The sequence below is a fragment of the Herpailurus yagouaroundi genome, unplaced genomic scaffold, assembly GCF_014898765.1.
Source record: "Herpailurus yagouaroundi ecotype Mexico unplaced genomic scaffold, PumYag 428, whole genome shotgun sequence".
Taxonomy (NCBI): domain Eukaryota; kingdom Metazoa; phylum Chordata; class Mammalia; order Carnivora; family Felidae; genus Herpailurus; species Herpailurus yagouaroundi.
In genome coordinates, this window is record NW_024412645.1 from 447,317 (window position 1) to 469,992 (window position 22,676).

Below are 22,676 nucleotides of genomic sequence, written 5' to 3' on the forward strand. Positions count from 1 at the left end.
TACTCCTATCACATGATCTAGAAATCATACTCCTTGGTATTTCCCCAAATGAGTTGAAAACTTAGGTGCACACAAAAACCTACACATGAGTATAGAAACTTTATTTATAATTGCCAAAACTTGAAAGCAACCAAGATGTCCTTCAGTAAAGGAATGGGACAAACTGTGATACATCCAGACAATGTAATACTACTGAGTGCTAAAAAGAAATGAGCTATTAAGCCATGAATATTACTTAAATATATTACTAAGTGAAAAAAGCCAACATGAAAAGGTTACATACTATATGATTCCAACTCTAGGACTTTCTGGAAAAGGCAAAACTGTACACACTCTAGAAAGATCAGTGGTTGCCAGGGGATGGGGGTTGGGGGGAAGGGATAACTGGAACACTAAGGATTTTTAGGGCAGTGAAAATACTCCATAATGATGGAGACATGTCATTATATATTTGTCCAAACCAACAGAATATACAACACCAAGAGTGAACCATAAGGTAAACTATGGACTCTCAGTGATTATGGTGTATCTGTGTAGGTTCATTAATTGTAACAAATGCACCACTCTGGTGAGGAATGTTGATAATAAGGGGAAGGGCACTATGTATGTGTGGGCAGAAGAGGTGTATGGGATATCCCTGTAACTTCTCTCAATTTTGTTATGAACCTAAACAGCTCTAAAAAAATAGTCAAATTAAAAAAAAAAAAAAGACAAGAAACATTCAAAATGCATAACTATATATGTATTTATATAGATACATAGATACACAGTGGTACATAGATCAATTTTAAAATGAGAAAAATATTAAATATCTAACAATAAGGAATTAAATTGTGATAAAATTTTAGACTATGACAAACTATTATATAACTACCAAAAATTATATGATTCTCTGATAATTGTTTAATATGAATAATGGGTATATGAAGGCTCATAATGCTATTCTCTCCACCACAATACATCTGATTTTATTAAAAATAAGACAAGCCAGGGGCACCTGGGTGGCTCAGTTGGTTAACTGTCCGACTTCGGCTCAGGTCATGATCTCACAGTTTGTGGGTTCAAGCCCATGTCAGGCTCTGTGTTGACAGCTCAGAGCCTGGAGTCTGCTTCGGATTCTGTGTCTCCTTCTCTCTCTGCCCCTCCCCAACTTATGCTCTGTTTCTCTATGTCTCTCAAAAAATAAATAAATGTTAAAAAATAAAATAAAATAAAAATAAGACAAGCCAGGGGCACCTGGGTGGCTCAGTCGGTTAAGCATCTGACTTCAGCTCAGGTCATGAGCTCACGGTTCGTGAGTTTGGGCCCTGCGTCAGGCTCTGGGCTGACAGCTTAGAGCCTGGAGACTGCTTCGAATTCTGTGTCACCCTCTCTCTACCCCTCCCCTGCTCATGCTCAGTCTCTCTCTCTCTCTCTCTCTAAAAAATAAAACAGAGGCGCCTGGGTGGCTCAGTCAGTTGAGCAACCAGCTTCAGTTCAGGTCATGATTCCACGGTTTGTGAGTTAGAACCCCGTGTTGGGCTCTGTGCTGACAGCTCAGAGTCTAAAGCCTGCTTCTGATTATGTGTTTCCCTCTCTCTCTGCCCCTCCCCCACTCATGCTCTGTCTCTCTCTAAGAAAGAAATAAACATAAAAAAATTTTTTAAAATAAAATAAAAATAAAACATTAAAAAAATTAAAAATAAATAAGTAAAACAAGCCAAAGAAATCATCCAATTTTAAAATGGGCTAAACAGAAAAAGATCTGGAGAAATATATATCACAGTATTTATTTTTATTTTTATATTTTGAAGTTTATTTATTTATTTTGAGAGACAGAAAAAGTGAACTGGGGAGGGGCAAAGTAAGAAGAAGAGACAGAATCCCAAGCAGGCTCTGCACCGCCAGCACAGAGCCTGATGCGGGGCTCGAACTCACATACCATGAGATCATAACCTGAGCCGAAACCAAGAGATGGACACTAAACCAACTGAACCACCCAGGTGGTTCACACAGTATTAAAAGTACTTCCCTTTGGATTGCAAAATCAGATAGAGGGTAAGACAAAAAACAAAAAAAGATGAAAAAATTAGCTAAGAAGATGAATATATAACTCATAAAAGAAAAATACAAAGGCCAATAAGTATAGGAAAATATTCACTCTTGGTAATAAAAGAAATGACTATTAAGACTCAGTGAGATAACTTTTTTCCCACTCCAATTGGGAACGAGTCAGAAAAAGGAAGAAAATAGTATTCAGTATTGATTAAAAAAAAAAAGAGAAATAACATGGTTACTGGGAAAATAGGATTTTTCACTTCAATGTTTTTGGAGGGCAATTTGGCTGTAAAAATGAAAAGTATGAACAAAAACAAAGTATCTTTGACCCCATACCTCCATTTCTGGGAACTTATCTTAAGTGTATGTTGAAGGTTATGCCAAGTTATAAGGGTATAACTAAGGTCATCAGGTTATGCTAAGATTATAACTAAGGTTATGCTTACAGACTGTAAGATCATTCATTGGTAGAACTTTGACAATAGTGAAAAATTGAAAATCACCTCAATGTTCAATAATAGTTGGCAATCAAGTGAAATGTCTACATAGCAATAAAAATGATGCTGTGGAAGTAGAATATTTGACATCAAATGGCATTTGTGATACAGTAGGTGGAAAATGCCAGTATTTTATTTTATCTTATTTTATTTTATTTTACTTTATTTTATTTTATTTTATTTTATTTTATTTTATTTTATTTTATTTTATTTTATTTTATTTTATTTTATTTTAATTTTGTGAGAGAGAGAGAGAAAATGTGTGCAATTTGGGAAGGGGCAGAGAGAGAGAAGAGAGAAAGAGAATCCCAAGCAGGCTCTTCACTGTCAGCACAGCGCCAGATGTGGGGCTCAAACTCACAAATCATGAGATCACAACCTGAGCCGAAATTGGATGCTTAACCAACTGAGCCACCCAGGAGCACCCCCATGCCCTGGAAAATGCCGTTTTAAAAAAAAGCATGGGAGTCTGTAATGACATCTCTGTGAAAACTGTTTTTTGTCTCTGTAAACAGAGAAGTGGGTTTGATGCTCTCAGGTGATGATGACTGCATCTGGGAGGTGGAATTGTTTTGAATTACTCTTAACTATACTTTGTGATTTTCCTAAAATAAACCTGTATCATTTTTATAGAAGGAAAAACACAACCAAAGCTTCTTTTGCTCTAAAAAAAAATGTTGTGGATGACTTTTTAATGATGTGGGGAAATTTTTTTTAAGTTTATTTATTTTGAGAGGGAGAGAGAGGGAGAGAGAGGAGACAGACAAAATCCCAAGCAGGCTCTGCTCTGTCAGCACAGAGCCCAACACGGGCCCAATTCCACACACCCTGAAATCATGACCTGAGCCAAAACCAAAAGTCTGACACTTAACCAACTGAGCCACCCAGGCACCCTGGGAAATTTATATTAATGATATGTTCATATGCATATATAAATCTACATTCATAACTCATACATTCATGTTTTATATAATGTTTTAATATGTCCATAATTATATTCAAATGAATTCATACTCGTTATGTACAAATGGCTTCATGTACTCTTAAGCCACAAGAGCTCTCAAGGGTCCAGGAATCAGGGGTGCATGGCTGGTTCAGTTGGTAGAGTATGCAACTCTTGATCCTGGGGTTGTGAGTTCAACCCCCATGCTGGATCTAGAGATTACTTAAAAAATAATAATAAAGAGGTTCCAGGAATCCACTGAAGTGGTTTGAAGAATTTATCAGTGTAAAGGGATAAATGGTAATAATGTTGGGGGAAGAAATGGCCCATCCTTTCATGAAATTCTCACAGGGATACAGGACCCAAAAGAAGATCAACAAATACTTTAAAGTAAGATCAGTATGGGGTTGAAGAATACAGTGGTCAAAAGCACAGACTCTGAATTAGACTGAGTCAACTGCATCCTCTGTCACTTAATCCTCCATGGGCTTTGGATAAGTTAAACTCTGTATCCAAGTGTCTACATCTATAAAATGAGATGAGTAACTATCACAAGGAATGTTGTGATATTTAAATGAAACAAGATGCCTAAATTTGCTTAGAATCAGGCCCCGTACATAAGTCCTGAATACAAATGATAATTATTACCATCTTATTTTCACCTCAATAGTGAAGCCACTATTATTTTCTATCTTGTGCTCTTTTATAGATTTTTCAAAATTTCTACAACAAAGATGCATTATTTCTTCAGTGATATAAAAAGGTGATCCAACAAGTGATAAAGGAAATACAGTTGTCCCTTAAACAACATAGGGGTTAGATGCAGTGATGTCCCTGCCCTGTGCAACAGAAAATCTGCATGTATGTTTTGACTCCCTGAAAACTTGACTGGAAGCCTTACTGATAACTTAAACATTAATATATTGTGTATGTTATAGGTATTATATATTATATTCTTACAATAAAACAAGCTAGACAAAAGAAAGTGGTATTAAGAAAATCACAAGTTGGGGGAGGGAGGGGGGCCTGGGTGGCTCAGGTGATTAAGCATCTGACTCTGATTTCGGCTCACATCATGATTTTGTGGTTTGTGAGTTTGAGCCCCAAGCTGAGCTCTGCACTGGCAGCGTGAAGCTTGCTTGGGATATTTTCTCTCTCTCTCTCTCTCTCTCTCTCTCTCTCTCTCTCTCTCTCTCCCCCTCCCTCCCCTATTTGAACTCTCTCTCTCTCTCTCTCCCCCTCCCTCCCCTATTTGTACTCTCTCTCTCTCAAAATAAATAAAGAAAAAATAAAAAAGAAAATCATAAGGAAAATACCTTTATAGTACTGTCTTGTAGCTATCAAAAAAAATCCACATGTAACTGGATCCGTGCAGTTCGAACCCATGTTGTTCATATTGTAAAAACAAACACAAAAGATTAAGCTAATAATGATGCATGATTCTAGGAAGAAATCTGGATCAGGAAAAACATTTCAATAAGGAATATTAGGACAATTGGCAAAATCTTACATTCTCTTACAAAGTCCTTGGTCCTTAAAAGATGATAATGAAGTAGAACATAATCATGTGTCTACTAAATGTTAATAATTGGTAAATCTAGGTGAAAAGTATACAGATTCATCATATTCCTCTTTCAATGTTCTCATAATTGAAAAGATTTTGAGATTAAAAGTTAAAAAGGTTACTCCAAAAACAGCCTTAAAAAGTTTCATAATTTGTCACTCTTTGGTGCTTATCCACAATTTACGGGGTTTTTTTAATATATATAATTACTAAAGAATATTTATTCTTTAGAAATGCTATTACAAAGTTGAGAAGGGAGAGAAAAATACAAATTGGCATTTGGTATTGGCTTCAGACTTAGGAGGGAACTAGCTACAAAGAAATATGTTTAAGGCTCCAGGTTGGGAGGGAGGGGAGAGGATTGGCCATCTGACACAAAAACTAAACCCACAAAGTAAACTGTTACTGTAGAACACAAAGACATTGTATTTCAGAGTTTAAGATAGGAAGGGAAACTAGCAAAGGGTTCCTCCTCTGGGTTACAGAAGGAAACAGTCTAAGGAAGCAAGACTGAACCAATGACAGAGTAGTGCATTTGAGAGAAGCAGTCTCTAAGGGCTTTAACAAGTATAGTTAGTTGATGAAATGTGCTCAGTTTCAAAGGACTTGGTTTTTACTTTAACATAAAATCTTGGTACTTCAGGCAAGAATAAAATAATCCATTTAAAATCTACAAAGCAAAAGGGTTTCTTTTTATTTTTTTTAATGTTTATTCATTTTTGAGAGAAAGTATGAGCGGAGGAGAGGCAGAGAGAGAGGGAGAGAGAAAGAATCCTAAGCATTCTCTGTGCTGACAGGAGAGAGCCCAATGCGGCACTTAAACTCACAAACCATGAGATCATGACCCAAGCTGAAGTTGGACACTCAATCAACTGAGCCACCACCCAGGCACCCACAAAAGGGTTTTTAAAGTCTGTTTTGAGATCTACTCTAGCTTCCACCTGAAGCGCCAAGAATCACGTGATAAACTTCTCCACAGATCTGAGAGTTTAAAAGATCAAGGGCCTTCAGCTCCAGGCCCAAGTGCAACCCATCCGACTGTATCTACTACGCTTCTATCATCTCACAAAGCATTCCCTTATTCAGGAGCACTGTCAGCACATCTGGACTGATGTGCATTCCTGATAAGTCTTACAAAAAAGGTCCAACCTAAATCCCATCAAGTCTTTAGAGAGGGCTTCTCAACCTCAGCACCATTGTTACCTTGAGCTAAATAACTTTGCAGCGGGGGCTGTCCTGTGCGCACTGCAGGATGCATAGCAGCATCCCTGGCCTCTACACAGTAGGTATCAGTTGTACAACCTCCCCTTCCTACCTATCCTATACCGTTTTGACCAAAAGGAAAAAGAAGTCTCTAGACACTGCCAAACGCCTGGGGTGAGTGGAGAGGGCAGCTAAATTGCCCCAGTTGTAACCTCTGATTTACAGAAAATAAGTACCGCCACAAGGATGCAATCAGACAAATCCAGAAGGGGTCCTCCTTAGCCTCCCTACTCAAAATGGGGTACAGAAACCAACATATGCAAGCATAGAAACTAGTTAGACATGCAGAATCTCAGGCCCACCCCAGGACTCCTGAACTGATTGGACTCAGCACAATCCCCAGGGGAGGTTCATAGGCACACGGAAGTTTGGAAAACACAGTACTACAGAACTACCAACTCAGAGTCTTCAACATGTCACATGTTTGGGGACAAAAAGGAAGGGTGAAATTGCTTTAGATTAAGACTTAACAGGCAGATTAAACAGAAGTTATCAGAGAATTAATGAAACCTAAATATGTACTAGATATTAGATGATATTATAGAATTGACTTTGTCCAATGTGACCATGATATTGTGGTTATATGTGAACTCAACCTATCTTTTAGATATGTGTAAGAACAAAATGTCATATTTATAATTTACTTTAAAATAAAATGTAGCCAAAAAACAGATGAAGCAAATGCAGCATAATAATAGCTGTTAAATCTAAGTGTTGGGTGTGTGAATTTATTATATTATTTGTTCTTCTTTTCTATGAGTTTGAAATTTTTCACAGTACAAAGTTTGAAAAGTCTAAATGCAATGTGGTAACCTGGATTGGATGCTGGAATGAAAAAGGTACATAAAGTGGGAAAACTGATGAAATATGAGAATTGTCTGAATCAGTTAATAGTACTATACCAGTGCTAATCTCATAGTTTTGACAAATGTACCATAGTTAGGAAATATTAACAAGGAAAACTGGGTGAAGGGTATATGTGAACTCTCTGTGCTACCTTTGCAACTATTCTGTAAACCTATTATGCCAAAATTAAAGGGTTACTTTTTTTTTTAAGTTAGGAAAGAAACAGCCAAGAAAAAGGCGGGGGGGGGGGCATAGCAAAGCCTCAAACATACTTATAAAAGTCTTCATAGTACCGTCCCTTGTGATCCTGTCGAATTGAGGCTCGGTTTATTTCAGGAAATTCATCTGAAAAAGAGAAAACAACACATGTAGATCAGGTTGAGAAGAGAAATTCACAGTTTATCTGCTCCTCCTTCTGGGTTGAAGATTTGCATTACCAAAATAAATGAACAAATGAATGAATGAAATTATATCAAGTTGGCTTTAAGATGAATCATGGCCCACAGACTTCTTGCATCCACTAATGGACTGTGTTGTTTTCCATTTTACCCTACGCTCATTAGAGAAAAAGTGGGAAAGATGAGTGGGAAAGATGAAAAAGGGAAAGATGATAAAGAATGGATGGAAAGCTTAATAAAAAGAACTATAGGGGGCGCCTGGGTGGCTCAGTCGGTTTAGCGTCCGACTTCAGCTCAGGTCATGATCTCACGGTTTGTGAGTTCAAGCCTCATGTCAAGCTCTGTGCTGACAGCTCAGAGCCTGGAGTCTGCTTTGGATACTGTGTCTCCTCCTCTCTCTGCCCGCCCCCCCCCCCCCGCCATACTCATGCTCTTTCTCTGTCTCTCAATAATAAACATTAAAAAAAAAATTTTTTTTTAACTGTTAGCATTAAAAAAGGAACTGTAGGAGAAAGACTTACCAAGAGATTTTGCATCATAGAAAGTTCTAGAAAATAGGACCACTGTCACTTCATGACTACAGTTCTTCTCCTAGGAATGAGTAGAGAAAAAGCAGCTCAAGTTTATTTCATTCACTTCATGATGAAGCAGCCTGCATTAACATAATATTCTCAATTCTAGGAGACTCAGTGGCAGCACACTGTATTGGATGATGTCACATCATTGTAGGTTGCATGATGCAGTGAACAGAGCACTGCTGGAGTGAGAAGATGCAGGTTGAGTCCTGGCCCGGAAGTTTACCACTATGTAACCTTGGGCAATAGTCCCAGGAATGCGAAAAGTGCTTTGAAAACAGCAAGTCATCAATACGTATGGGTCACTATCTCTGTTCTTGATTTGGCATGAACTAGATGAACCCAATATCAAAGGATCATGGTATGTGTACCTGCTTCATGGTGTTTTTAAAATTTCTTCAGAACCATAGTTTAGGAACAAGAACAGAACACATAGTGCTGAATGTAAGAATCAAATACACCCCCCACATCCTACCACTGTCATAAAATCAGGGTTGGGAGCTGCTCAAGATGCAGCAGTTGAAGCCAAGGTGTCATAGTACCTTTGGATTGAGATGGGGACTAGTGAGAATAAACATTTCCATGGAGTCTGGAAATCAACATTCTGGAAACAGGGTGTTTACAGATAGCATGAAATGTGGCTCGCACCAGTAAGCCAGCAAGCCCAGTTTCAGTTCCTCCTGGATCTTCGAAGATGAGTGCTTCCACTGACCAACCCCATCTCTAACCCACCATGTTGACTGACTACACAATTCAGCATTTACCATGTAAGGTATATATACAACATGATGCACATAACATGCCACCTTATATTCCCCCATGGATATATCTCAAGTGGACAGAAATTCCTAAATACAAGCAACAGCACCAAGAGCAGAGTGCTAGGAAAGAGCAAATCTTCATTAGTCACCTACTAATTTATTGGATGCCCAGTGCTCCAAACTCAACTCCAAATTTATCTGACTTTGGTGTAAGTGATAAATAAGAATAAATGCCTTACAACGATTGGACTGGTGTGGGTTTATGAGCCTCTTAACTCATGTGACAGTGGGGCTAACATACAACAGGTGGCATGGCCTGGGGTAATAATACAGACAGGATAGCACAGAGGCCACGATCTCAGGGTAGCTCTGGGAGAATGGAGGGCACCAGATGAGAATCCTCATTCTGCTTTCACATGCTGTTGATCATGGGCAAGTTACCCAACTTCACTGAGCTGTACTTTCCCTACCAGTATTAACAGGAGCAAGAGGATTGAGTGAGATAATGTAGGCAAAACACATACCATGATACTAGGTATGTCAAAATACTCAATGAATGTTAACTGGGACTACTACTATTATCCCCACCCCTACTATATTTTGGGCTCTGAAATGAATTCATGAACTCCCATGCTCAATCCTGCTGTCCACAGTGTTAGCTGTAAGTTATTCAATAGGAGGCATAAAGAACAACCGAGGTGCCTGGTGGCTCAGTTAGTTGAGTGACTAACTCTTGATTTTAGCTCAGGTCACGATCTCACCGTTTGTGGGATCAAGCCCCATGTTGGGCTCTGTGCAGCACAGCACAGAGCTTGCTTGGGATTCTCTCTCCCTTTCTCTCTGTGTCTTCCCTGCTTGCTCACTCTCTCTCTCTCTCACTCAAAATAAATCAACTTAAAAAAACTGTAAAAAGGTATAAACAACGTTCACCTTCACCAAATATCATTAAATCAATACAGAGTGGCTACAGAAAGTTATTTTAATTCATTTTCAAGCTCCTGCTTTAAAACCAAGTTTTTTAAATTTTTTTTTTTCAACGTTTATTTATTTTTGGGACAGAGAGAGACAGCATGAACGGGCGAGGGGCAGAGAGAGAGGGAGACACAGAATTGGAAACAGGCTCCAGGCTCTGAGCCATCAGCCCAGAGCCCGACGCGGGGCTCGAACTCACGAACCGCGAGATCGTGACCTGGCTGAAGTCGGATGCTTAACCGACTGCGCCACCCAGGCGCCCCTAAAACCAAGTTTTAAAAAAATTTTAAAACCAAGTTTTAAATTTTTAAATTTAATTTTTAAAACCAAGTTTTAAAAAAATTAACAAATCCTAAGAGTGAAGTCCTATAAACTAATGACTAGGCCTATGCCAAACCCTACCCCTATTATCTAATCAAAAGTCCATTCATAGACTGTAGGGTGAGGGGACATCTAAGGGACACTGAGTCAGACTTGAAATGGAGGTTTTCACACACCCAATACTGAAATGGCCACTATGTGGTCCAAGGTGACCATTATTTAGCCCACCTCAAACTTTAGCCCCTGTACTCAGGCAGACACAAAGGCCTCATCACTGTTAAGCCACATGACTGCAGAAGCCTCCTGGCTGGTCTGCTTAATTCCATGTGTCACTTCACCACACTGCTCCTGGCCACTTGGACTACTCTTTCCTCAAATTCTCCCCAGCTTTGATCATATTGACCACTTGCTTGAGAATCTTTAATAGTTCCCACACTTCCTGTCAAGTCCAAACTGCCTGGCTTGATGTGACCCCATCCTTTGAATCTATCTTACTACTTAATTATTCCCTACACTAACCCTCTGTGAAGTTGCCTAAGACCATACCCTACTCTCATGCTCATCTACACCCTTTTGTTCAAACTGTTCATCTGACATACCCTCTCCATCTTCCTTTCCAACCATCCAAACCTTCCTCAGTCTTCAGGTCCAAATTCAAAAGTAAATAAAATTCTAACCCCTAAAACATATGGCTTTCTATTGTTTCAAATATGTAGATGCAAGCTCCCCAGCAGATCCGTAAGTTCTCTGAGGGCAAGCGTCATCTATTTCCATACCCTTCACAGCTGATGGATAGTGCCCCCATATTGCTGAGGTAGGAAGACGGTACTTAGATTCAACTGAGACCTTACTATGTACAGATGCTTTAAAACACCTTGTGAGGCAGGGACTATTATAATCTCTATTTTGCAGAAAAGAAAACAGAGGCTCAGAAAGACTGACTACTTCTCCAAGATTTAAAAAAAAAAAAAAAAAAAAAAGCTAATCAGAGCAGAATCATAATTTTAAACCCAGTCCATTTTTATCCAAACCCCACGCTCTTTGCCACAACATAATGTGACCTCAAATAGCTCTCCTACATTAGGTCTTTGATCCCCCTTGAGTTAATTTTTGTATATGATGCAAAGTAAGACTCCAAGTTCATTCTTTTGCATATGGATATTCAGTTGCCTCAGAACCATCTGTTGAAGAGACTCTTCTTTCCCTCATTAAATGGACATCTTTGTCTAAAATCAACTGACCACAGATGTATCGATTGATTTCTTGTACTCTCAATTCTATTCCATTGATTTACAAATCTATCTGAATGCCAGTACCACATGGTTTTGACTATTTTGGCTTTGTAGTAAGTTTTGAAATTACGAAGTAAGAGTCCTCCAACTTTATTGTTCTTTCTCAAGGTTGTTTTGGCTACGCAGGATCCCTTGCAATTCTTCATAAATTTTACAATCAACTTTTCCATTTCTGCAAAAAAAGGCCACTGGGATTCTGATAGGGACTGAACTATAGTTTGAGTAGTATTGCCACTTTAACGGTATTAAGTCTCCCAATCTATGATTATGGGTTGGTTCTTTCTCACTTATTTAGATCTTTATTAATCTCTTTCAGCAAGGTTTTATAGATTTTAGCAAACAAATATTGCACCTCCTTGGGTAAATTAATTGAAAGTATTTTATTCTCTCAGATGCTCTTGTATATGGAATTTTTTAAGTTAATTCTCTTTTTAATTTTTGTTTTAAGTTTATTTATTTATTCTGAGAGAGAGAAAGAGAGTGAGTGGGGAAAGAGCAGAGAAAGAGGGAGATAGACAGAATCCCAAGCAGGCTCCTCACCAGCAGTGCAGAGCCTGACACAAGGCTCGAATTCACAAACCGTGAGATCATGACCTGGGCCAAAACCAGGAGTCAGACACCCAAGCAACTGAGCCACCCAGGTGCCCCAATTTAATTCTCTTTTTAAAATTTAATTCCTTGGGGGAGCCTGGGTGACTCAGTTGGTTAAGTGTCTAACTCTTGATCTCAGTTCAGGTCATGATCTCAGGATTGCGAGTTCAAACCCCTGTTGGGCTCTGTGCTGGGTGTGAAGCCTACTTAAATAAGTACATACATACAATTTATTTCTTTGCTTTTAAATTTCTTGTTCAGAGTGTTCATTGCTGATGAAATACAACTGATTGCTTGTGTTGATTTTGTAACCTTGCAGCTTTGCTGAATCCATTTCTTAGCTCTAATAGTTTTGTGGTGAATTTTAGGATCTTCTACATATAGGAGATCATCTGTCAATAGAATAGTTTTATTTCTTCTTTTCCAATATGTATGCTTTCTATTTTTTTTCTAGTTGCTGAGGCTAGAACTTCAAGTACAATGCTGAACACCAGTGGTGACAGCAGGCATCCTCACCTTGTTCCTAATCTTTTTTTTTTTAGTTTTTTTTTTAATGTTTATTTTAGAGAGAGACTGTGTGAGCAGGGGAGGGACAGAGAGAGGGAGACACAGAATCCGAAGCAGGCTCCAGACTCCAAGCTGTCAGCACAGAGCCCGACACGGGGTCTGAACTCATGAGCTGTGAGATCATGACATGAGCCAAAGTCGGTCGCCCAACCGACTGAGCCACCCAGGCACTCCACCTTGTTCCTTATCTTAAGGAGGAAAGTTTTTAGTCTTTCACCATTGAGTCTGATGTCAGCTGTGGGTTTCTCATAAATGACCTTTATCATGTTGAGGCAGTTAAAGTAATTAAATCTATAGTTTTATCAATTTAGGCTTTAGCTTAGATACTTTAACTAAAGGCAGCTTAGTAGAAACAGTGTATTTCTAAAATCTGCAATGACTGTAATGAGGTTTACTATATAAAAAACATACCTTCCACTTGGTAAAGAGATCAGCAAGGAAACCATTCACAGCTTTCTCAAAATATAGATCCCCTGAAAAGCAATGAGAAGAGGGTGAAGATTATCTTTATTTCTTGTTCACAATATCTTCTCTCAGTAAAATACCAGGAACAAGACCAAAGAGAAGGTGGGTTCTGCTGTATCTTAAAACAAGATCCTAAAAGCCAGATGTATAGAAGTGTTCAACTTAGACTTTCTACCAAGCCAAATTTAGTATCTGCCTAAGAGGCCATGGCTCCAAGGTAACATCCAAGATTGAAACACTTTGATGCTTTAAAAATACAGAGTTGGGGTGCCTGGGTGGCTCAGTCAGTTAAGTGTCCAACTCTTGATTTCGGCTCGGGTCATGGTCTCACAGTTCATGGGTTAAAGCCCCAAACTGTTCAAGCTGACAGCATGGAGCCTGCTAGGGTGTCTGTCTGTCTCTCTCTCGCACACGCGTGAGTGTGCGCTCTCTCTCTCAAAATAAACTTTTTTTAAAAAAGAAAAATACAGTGTTATCTTCAGAATGAGACGAAGAATATATACTAAATGTGAGTATTTCACAATGACGTTCAAAGTTGATTAGAAGAGGACCCTGGGCATTCACTGAATTATCATTTGCAGTTCTTGTTGTTCTTGAGTGACCTTGATGACCCATGGCACAAATTCGCTTATAATTTGCTAAACACAAATATGAAATACATGCACTATAGGGTTGGTGTGTTGGACACAGTATCCACACCTCATAGCAGTTTTTTTCCCTCTACTCATTACATAGTAATTCTAATAAAATGAGACCAACATGGAGATTTCTCTGAGTGACAGGAAGAGAAATGAAAGATATCAAAGAAAGTGTTGTTTCCTACCCACAGAGTGACTTTATGACTTTTCAACCTATACTTACAGAACAATTAAAGATCTGAGAAGTCAGATTTTCCATTAATACTGTACAGCATTTCATGGAATTCACCAAATAAATAAATAAATGTCTGTGTGTGTGTGTGTGTGTGTGTGTGTGTGTGTGTGTGTGTAAAATATTTACTTTCAATATATTTATTTTCGCATTTGAGGATTTATAAAGATCTCAAGATACATTTTTAGAGAATGTCAACATCTTGCTATAAAATGATACCAACTTGGGGGAAACCAGAAATATCTACCAAATGGCAGCTACAACCATCACTTAGGGACAGTACCATAAATATCGAAATCCCACATTTCACAGCTCATCTGAATAAATATGTAAACCATAGCCGACGTAGAACGGAACACCACCTGAAATAAACAAAAACATAGTTGCATTAAAAAGCAATGATGTAGTTTCAGTTGTGCAAGAAGAAAAAGTTCTGTAGATTCATTTCACAACAATGTAAATGTACTTAACACTATTGAACTGTACACTTTAAAATGGTTGACATGGGGCGTCTGGCTGGCTCAGTCCATAGACCATGTGACTCTTGATCTCAGGGTTCTAAGTTCGAGCCCCAGATTGGGTGCAGAGCTACTTAAAAATAAAATCTTAAAAAATAAATAAAAGAAATGAAATATAAGACAGTAAATCTTAAATGTCTTTAACCCCACCCCCCCCCAAAAAAAAAACCAATGATGGAAGATTTTCTCAATTGTGGCATGGGATTTCTAAAAGCAAGCTTCATCCCTCACATCATAAACTCTGAAGAGAAGATCCTGTCCCCGCCTTTTAGGAAATTATAGTAGAGGATTAAGATGTGCAAAAGACAGCAACATATACAAACATTCCACGAAGGTTCTCATAAGAAACACAGGAGAAAGGACAATAAATCTACCTGGGAAAGAAAAGAAAAGCTCATTACGAATGTAGAAGCTGGGCTAAGATATGCCAGTTGATGAGCTGCCAGTCTAATAAATTATAATTCACATCGTACACACCCTTCATACCCAGACTGCCTCAGGAACTAGGAAGGCTTTCCAGAAGCAAGGAAGCCTGAGAGGAGTGCGGAAGGATGGATGAGTAGCTTGTAAGGGGGGAAGGCAGGATCTAAGTGCTCTAGGCAGGAGAGAGTAGTATGTGCAAAGATACAGAGGCAAGAGAGAATGTGGCATGTTTAAGGAATAGCAAATGGTTCCTAAGGGCAGGACAGGATAGGGTGGGAGGGTTTGGAGGGGAGGGGCACATATGGGAGAAGTGACAAAATGAGCTCCAGACTCAACTGCCTCCCCAGATTTCTCCTCTCAGAAGTCCAACAGGTATCTCACAAATATCTTTTCTCAAATGCTTCCAAATGTCTCCTCCTGTCTTCCCCACCTCATAAATGACACCACCAACTGTCTATCGAGCTGATCAATTCTTCTCTTTCCTTTGCTCCTTATATCCAGTGCATCAGCAAGTTTTGTAGACTCTATCCCAAAACGCATCCCAAGTCTGCCCACATCTCTCCGTTGCTACAGCTCTAACCTCAGTCCATGCCACAGTCTTCTAACTTCTTAAGCCATTTCTCTGCTTCTACTCTTGCCCCTACAAACAATGCTCTACACAGAGCCAGAGTGGCTACAGCACATACTGTGGATGCCTATGGCACATCCTTTCTTCCTACGTAATGGGAAGCCAACACTATTCCGGAAGGCAAGGGACTATCAAAAGACTAAACCTCCCAGCTTCCTAAGTAGCTCCTCTCTCTTCTACCTGGAATATGAAGTGGTTACAGCAGCTCCAACTGAACCATGGAAGCCCAATCCTGAGGAAGGCAGAACAGGAAGACAAAAAAACCTATCTAGATCACCAATAATTGTGACAATGCCATCCTAGCAGTGAATGGCCTACCCAATGACTTATTTTACCAGAGAGAAAAAAGTTGACTTTGTTTGCCATTGCTACTTTAGGTTTTTTTGTTCAACAAAATCCAACTGGATGGCTCTCTGAGCTTGGCCCCAGTTTGTGGCAACATGGTTAAATGCACCACGAAAATTAGAATTGTCGGTAAATACAGGACCTGTTATGGGGCCTTCATCAGGAAAATCATAAAGAAAATTGAAAAAAGCCAGCACAAGTACACATGCTCCTTCTGTGACAAAACTAAGATGAAGACGAGTTGTGGGGATCTGGCACTGTGGTTCCTGTATGCAAAGAATAGCCCATGCTGCCTGGACACACAACACTTCTGCCATCACAGCAAAGTCAGCCCTGAAAGAATTCAAAGACCAGTAGAAGTTCCACCATTTGAAACATCACTAGTCTATAACAAAGGTATTAACTTATGTAACAACAACAAAAAAATCCAACAGAATAAGTAATCTTTTGAAAGCCTAATTTGGAAATCACTCCCCCCTTAAAATCCTTCAGCAGATCATCCTTACAATACACTCTACACTGGTTACAAGGACCTGCATGAACTGGCTGGAACCAGACCACCTTCATATCGACATCATTCTCCCTACTCATATCCTAGGCTTCTGTCACATTGGCCTCTCACAATTGTTTCTTCTGCCTGGAACGCTCTTTGTCTCAACCTTCATACACTAAGTCTCACCTTTCTGGCACCTTCTCGGAGACACCTCCCTGCCCACCTTTGTAAAGAAGGTCTCTTGTTATTCTCTACCACAATGCCCATCTCTTTCCCTACAAGTTTTCATTTATCTCACTTGTTTACTAAGGTGGCCACACTCAGTATTTCTCATTACCCAATTAATTTCCTTTGGAGTATTCATCATAATCTGTAATTACCACATTTATGGACTGGGTATCTACTTACATCTATCTCCCCACTACAGTGTAAGCTCCTTACTGGGAGGGATCTTGTTTGTGCTGTTTACCCGTGCATCCCCATTGAATGGGAATTCCCCACTCTGAATTCCCCTCTAGAATGAAGGATATTCATGGATAATGTTCTGTACCAGTTTGTTTTTTAAGTAATCTTTACGCCCAGTGTGGGGCTCAAACTCATGCCCCAGAGGTCGAGAGGCATGCTCTACCAACTGAGCCAGCCAGGAGCCATTAAAAATTAAGTGTAGGGACACCTGGGTGGCTCAGTAGGTTGAACGTCCGACTCTTTGATTTCGGCCCAGGTCATGATCTCATGCTTCGTGAGATCAAGCCCCACAATGGGATTCTCTCTTTCCCTCCCTAAAATAAAATTTTAAAAATATATTAAAAACAAAGTATAAAAAAAAAGTACAGTAGCTGACACACAAGAGGCGCTTCCATATTAGTTATTATAAGTGTATGAATAAGGTTGAAGAGGTAAACATACACCAAATTATCCTAGTCTTTGTAAATCATGCTTAAGAGTAATATCTTTTTTTTTTAATGTTTATTTATTTTTGAGAGAGAGAGAGAGGCAGAGAGTGAGCAGGAGAGGGGTAGAGAGAGAGGGAGACACAGAATCGGAAGCAGGCTCCAGGCTCTGAGCTGTCAGCACAGAACCTAATGCAGAGCTTGAACCCACAAGCTATGAGATCATGACCTGACCCAAAGTCAGACGCTTAAGCGACCAAGCCACCAGGCGCCCCAAGAGTGAATTTCTAGAGGGGCACCTGGGTGGCTCAGTCAATTAAGTGGCCTACTTTGGCTCAGGTCATGATCTCACAGTTCATGAGTTCAAGCCCCACATCAGAATCTCAGCTGTCAGCACATAGCCCATTTCAGATCCTCTGTCCCCCTCTCTCTCTGCCCCTCCCCGGCATGTACATGCACTCGCTCTTGCTCTCTCTCTCTCTCTCTCTCTCTCTCTCAAAAGTAAATAAACAAAAAAAAAAGAGTAAATTTCTAGAAAACTGGAGAGAAGCAAAACAAGATCACTATACCAATCTATGCCCACTAGAGCTGCAAGAAACTTTTAAAAATCTCACACCAAGTGTTGGAAAAAAAATGAAAAACAACAGATTTTTATATATTGCTACTAGGAATACTAAGTGGTCCAAAGAATTTGAAAAAGAGTTTGGCATTATTTTACCTATAACCCATATACTCCTAATTATAGACTTAAAATATAGTATCAAGTACAAAAAAAGCTAGCTAAAAAGGACTATTTTTTTAATTTCACTTTAATAAAGCTCAAAAATAAGCAAAACAAATATACAGTAAACGGTTTAGAGTAACATACGTATGTATTAACACTACGCAAACAAGGAAAAATACAAAAATAAAATTCAGATAGTAGTTACCTATGAAGGCATTGGTTCTCAACTAGGGCCATTTGGTGATGTCTGGAGACATGTCTGGTTGTCGTGACCTGCAGGGCACTACTGGTATCTAGCGTACAGAGGCTAGGGATGCTGCTAAGCATCCCACAGTACACCAGACAGCACCCCCACCACAACACTGCCATTTTGGACCAGATAATTCTTTGGTCTGGAGATCTGTCTTATACATTGTATCATGTTTAGCAACATTCTTCACATAATCCTAGCTGTGACATATAAAAATATCTCCAGACATTGCCAAAAGTCCCCTGGGGAGGCAATATCACCTTCAGTTCAAACCACTGCTCTCAAGGGAGGCAGAGGATGAGAACAAGGAAGAGCAGACAGGTGGTTTCACCAGCATGGGTAACGTTTACAGTTGTTCAGTTTGGCTTTTTCCAACTGGGATAAAGAACCAAAGAACAAGATTTCCTTTGCAAAGGTCTCTGTTCATATTTACCGACTGCAATCTTCTACTGAGTTTAACCTTTGCAATGTATTCGTAGGCAAAGAAGCCTGCAGGTTAGACACTACATTTCCACATTTAGACCTCTTTCAGAAGAGAAAATGAAGATCGACCCCAAACTGGATAGATCCAACTATAAAACACTAGAATTTCAGACATCCTTGACAATATTAAAATATTATCTACCTGAGAACAGTAGCCATCAGGAGACAAGTTTTTGCTTGTCTCTGTTTTGTCTTTTGAGTTCAGGACTCAGACATAACAGTATGAAGAAACAAAACCACAAACGCATTTTATCAATCTCACCCTGGTATCTTCGCTGATATAACCACACATGACCTTTTCATTCTTGACCCACAGCTCACCAGCCTGTGCCCTGAAAAGATATACATGCAAGAGTTATTACAAGTCTTACATAAACCAAGAAGAAACAGGGATGACTTCAGGGTGGCTCACTGTACTCTCATATTTATCCTCAAATGACCTGGCCAGTTACAGATTTCCAGAAAGCCATGAAAAGATTACACAACATAAAGAATTCTCAGAGTGTACTGAATTTGTATGACAGTTCTTAATCTGGGACTCTATAAACAACATGTCATTCTCAGGAGGGATTCAGGAAATCCATGATTTCTCTGAAATCATGCAAAGTTTTCTGGGCAGAGAATTATAGCTTTTGTCAAATCTCAAAAGGGTCCACATCACAAAAACAGTTAGGAAGAACTAATGAACAATTTTGCTAATCCCAGCCTTCAACAGTTGTGAAAGTTCTGTGAACTTTCTCATGAACATGGAGTTTCAACAGAAACAAAATCAATCCTAATATCAGAATTAGAAGATAAGCAGTCATGGGGACATCTGGGTGGCTCAGTCAGTTAAGCATCTGCCTTCGGCTCAGGTCATGATCTATCTCGAGGTTCATGAGTTCGAGCCCCACATCAGGCTCTGTGCTGTGCATGCAGAGCCTGCTTCAGATCCTCTGTCCCCCTCTCTGTGCCCCTCCCAGGAGCTGCTTGTGCGTGTGCGCACACTTGCTCTCTTTCACTCGCTCTCTCTCAAAAGTAAATAAATAAAAACTTAAAATACTTTAATAAAGAAGACAAGCAGTCAGGAGGCATATAGGGACAGGGTTCACATTCAATGGAGGCCATTCTGCTGAAAAGTTTTCATGGCAATTTGGTATTGCATTTGGGGGGCTTAATGTCTTTTCCTCTGCAACTTTTTAAGGGCACAAAATGGACAGACAGTTCAAAGAACATGGCCTTCTGAGGAGATCAGACTTGAGTGGAACGAGTCCCATCAGGAATCTAAGTTCTAAGAGTCACTGAACTAGCTGAATAGCCATGGGGAAATAACTCTGTGAGACCCAGTGTCCTTATCTTAAAAAAGGAGATAATGACATCTACTTTGTAGAGCTGTTCTGAGAATTAAACCAGATAATGTGGGGAAACTATTCTGGACAGTGCTGGGATAGGAGGTGCTCAAGTAAGTACTAGCAGGTATTTGCATTAGCAAGAACTATACCACTGGTAAATATTAACACAAAATGCTCTTCTGGAAAGGAAGTGGTAGCTGTTATCTGAGTACCTCATAATCATCCCTCAACCAACCACTCAAGCCCTTCTCTTCTACCAACCCCAAAGCAATCTCCTGTCTGGCCCTAAGCAATCAGTCCTCATAAAAAAAGAAGAAAAGATAAAATCAAAGCAAGGAAAATGCTGTGTACCATGAGTCACAGCTCAGCCTACCTGAGAAACATTGGACAAATCAGTCAGCCTTACTGGCTTTCCCTCCCACCTGTAAAATGAAGAAAGCTGGACCAAGCCCATGGTTTTTAAAATATGCTTCCCAGGGGTGCCTGGGTGGCTCAGTTGGTTAAGTGTCCAACTTAGGCTCAGATCATGACCTAACAGTTTGTGGGTTTGAGCCCCACATAGGGCTCCTCAAAGCCTGCTTGGGATTCTCTTTCCCTCTCTCTCTCTGCCACTCCCTGACTCGTGTTTTCTCTCAAAATAAATAAATAAACTTTTTAAAAAAAACATTAAAATATGCTTCCCAGCTCTGCTTTCAGCAACAGGGGTGCTTTTTGGCATTCCTCTGCTCAGTGTGTCTGTGAGTGGACAAGTAGCAAGCCTCATCTGAGAAGGCACTTCTGTTTCTTTAACAGAAGGAAGGATGCAATGTTCCCAAGATCTCTGAGTTCTGTTAGCAGGAAGTACTCTGCATACAGGCTACTGAATGCTAGATTAACCAGATCTCTAAATGGAGCTCATTGTTACTGCTCTAACTCACCAACTTCTGCTAGTATGTATAGACAAAGTAGTGTTACAAAATTTGGGCTTAGATTCCTGCACCTCCACTCCCTGTGGAGGTCAAGCCACAATCTTTCTGAGCCAGTTTTTGAAAAATCAGTATATGTGGTTAATAACCCTCCCCCATCCATCTTCTACAGCTCTTGGGAAGATCCAATGAGATACTATAAATGAGAGGACTTGGTGAACTATGAAACAGTTATCATTCCAATGGAAATGGTTCTTTATAACACACAGAGAAAATGCAATCGTGACCTTTGCTCCTAAACCTAAAATCTGCTCTTACCCAAACAGGAATTGAGGTTGGCCCTGAGGTAGCTTCTCGTCTTTTCCGCAGATTCAAGGGAAGAAACAGAGCCACTGACAGATGCAAATGTAAAATCCATATCCCCAGGGCAAAACCCAAGAGTGCACATGGCTTCCTACAAGAGAGGCAGGATGGCACATGGCCAACTCCCAGGAGGGTAAAGGTGACCTGGGGGGCACTAGTCCTTAATTATGTAGCAGCTTGGGCAGGCACTTCCCCTCCCTTTTCTATCAAGTGAGCTGCTGGGAGTCAGTGATCTCCACTATCTTTTACAGCTAAATTTCATCATTCTGTGAATATGAAGTTAAAATAAATGCAGAGTGTGGTCACTGTAGTGTCATCCACACAGCACAACTTTGAACAACCTAAATGTCCAGCAATGGCAGACCAGTTAAGTAAACAGAGTATCATGGAACCATTAAAACAATATTTACAAGGAGTTTTAACTTCCAGAAATGTTTATATGCTTTTAAGTGGGAAAAAAAGGATACAAAATAGTACACACAGTATCACCATCTAAGTAAAAATACAAGCATGTGTATGTATATATGAAAATAAAACACAAAGGGGAGCCTGGCTGGCTCAGTCCGTAGAGCATGTGACTCTTGATCTTGGAGTTTTGAGTTCAAGCCCCACGATAGGCACAGAGATCACTTAAAAATTTTTTGGGAGGGGTACCTGGGCAGTTTAGTCGGTTAGGTGTCCAACTTCAGCTCAGATCATTATCTCACAGCTGGTAAGTACAAGTCCCGTGTTGGGCTCTGTGCTGACAGCTCAGAGCCTGCAGCCTGCTTCAGATTCTGTGTCTCCCTCCCTCTTTGCCCTCCCCAGCTCATGCTCTGCCTCTCAAAAATAAACATTAAAAAAAATTTTTTTTAATTTAAAAAAAAATTTGTTTTGTGAGAGTGAATGAGCAAGCAGGGGAGGGACAGAGAGAGGGAGAGAGAGAATCCCAAGCAGGCTTTATGCCAAGAGTCAGATGCCCAACCAACCGAGTGACCAGATGCCCCTAAAAAATATTTTTTAAAAGAAAATACTAAAAGATCACACCAAAATTTAAACACGGTTATCTGTACATAGTAGGCTTATATACCACTGTAAATTTTCTTCTTTATACTCTCTGTATTACCCAAATTTTCTAGAATAAATGTTTTCATTTTAATTATGAAAACTGTTTTGGGCTCTTTTTTTTTTAATTGTATATAAAATCATATACACCATATGTTCTCAAGCCAAAAAGGGTACTACATTTTGACAGAACTGTGTCAAAATGTTAACAGTGGTCGATTCTGAGTGGTAAATTGTTTCTTTTTCCTGCTTCTTTAATCTGTTTTTCAAATGGTCTACAATGAGCAAGTATTATATATAAAAATATTTAGCATATG

General features: G+C 39.6%; 1 protein-coding gene across 13 annotated transcripts in view; it reads right to left on the bottom strand.

Annotated features, from left to right (window-relative positions):
• DEPDC5 (DEP domain containing 5, GATOR1 subcomplex subunit) overlaps positions 1 to 22,676 on the bottom strand; it is a 126,986-nt gene that overhangs the window by 93,402 nt on the left and 10,908 nt on the right. For 12 of the 13 annotated variants that reach the window (XR_005787036.1, XR_005787038.1, XR_005787037.1 and 9 more), the window contains exons 8-12: positions 18,979 to 19,048; positions 14,246 to 14,324; positions 13,039 to 13,100; positions 8,070 to 8,139; positions 7,423 to 7,495 (exon numbers count right to left, since the gene is read on the bottom strand). Coding sequence is in view for 10 of the 13 variants with exons in the window: in XM_040463991.1 (XP_040319925.1) it covers positions 7,423 to 7,495; positions 8,070 to 8,139; positions 13,039 to 13,100; positions 14,246 to 14,324; positions 18,979 to 19,048 (354 nt within the window). In the remaining 3 variants the exon portion in view is untranslated. Of the gene's footprint in view, positions 1 to 7,422; positions 7,496 to 8,069; positions 8,140 to 13,038; positions 13,101 to 14,245; positions 14,325 to 18,978; positions 19,049 to 21,270; positions 21,359 to 22,676 lie in introns of those variants that run through there. The other variant, XM_040463998.1, reaches the window with a different exon arrangement.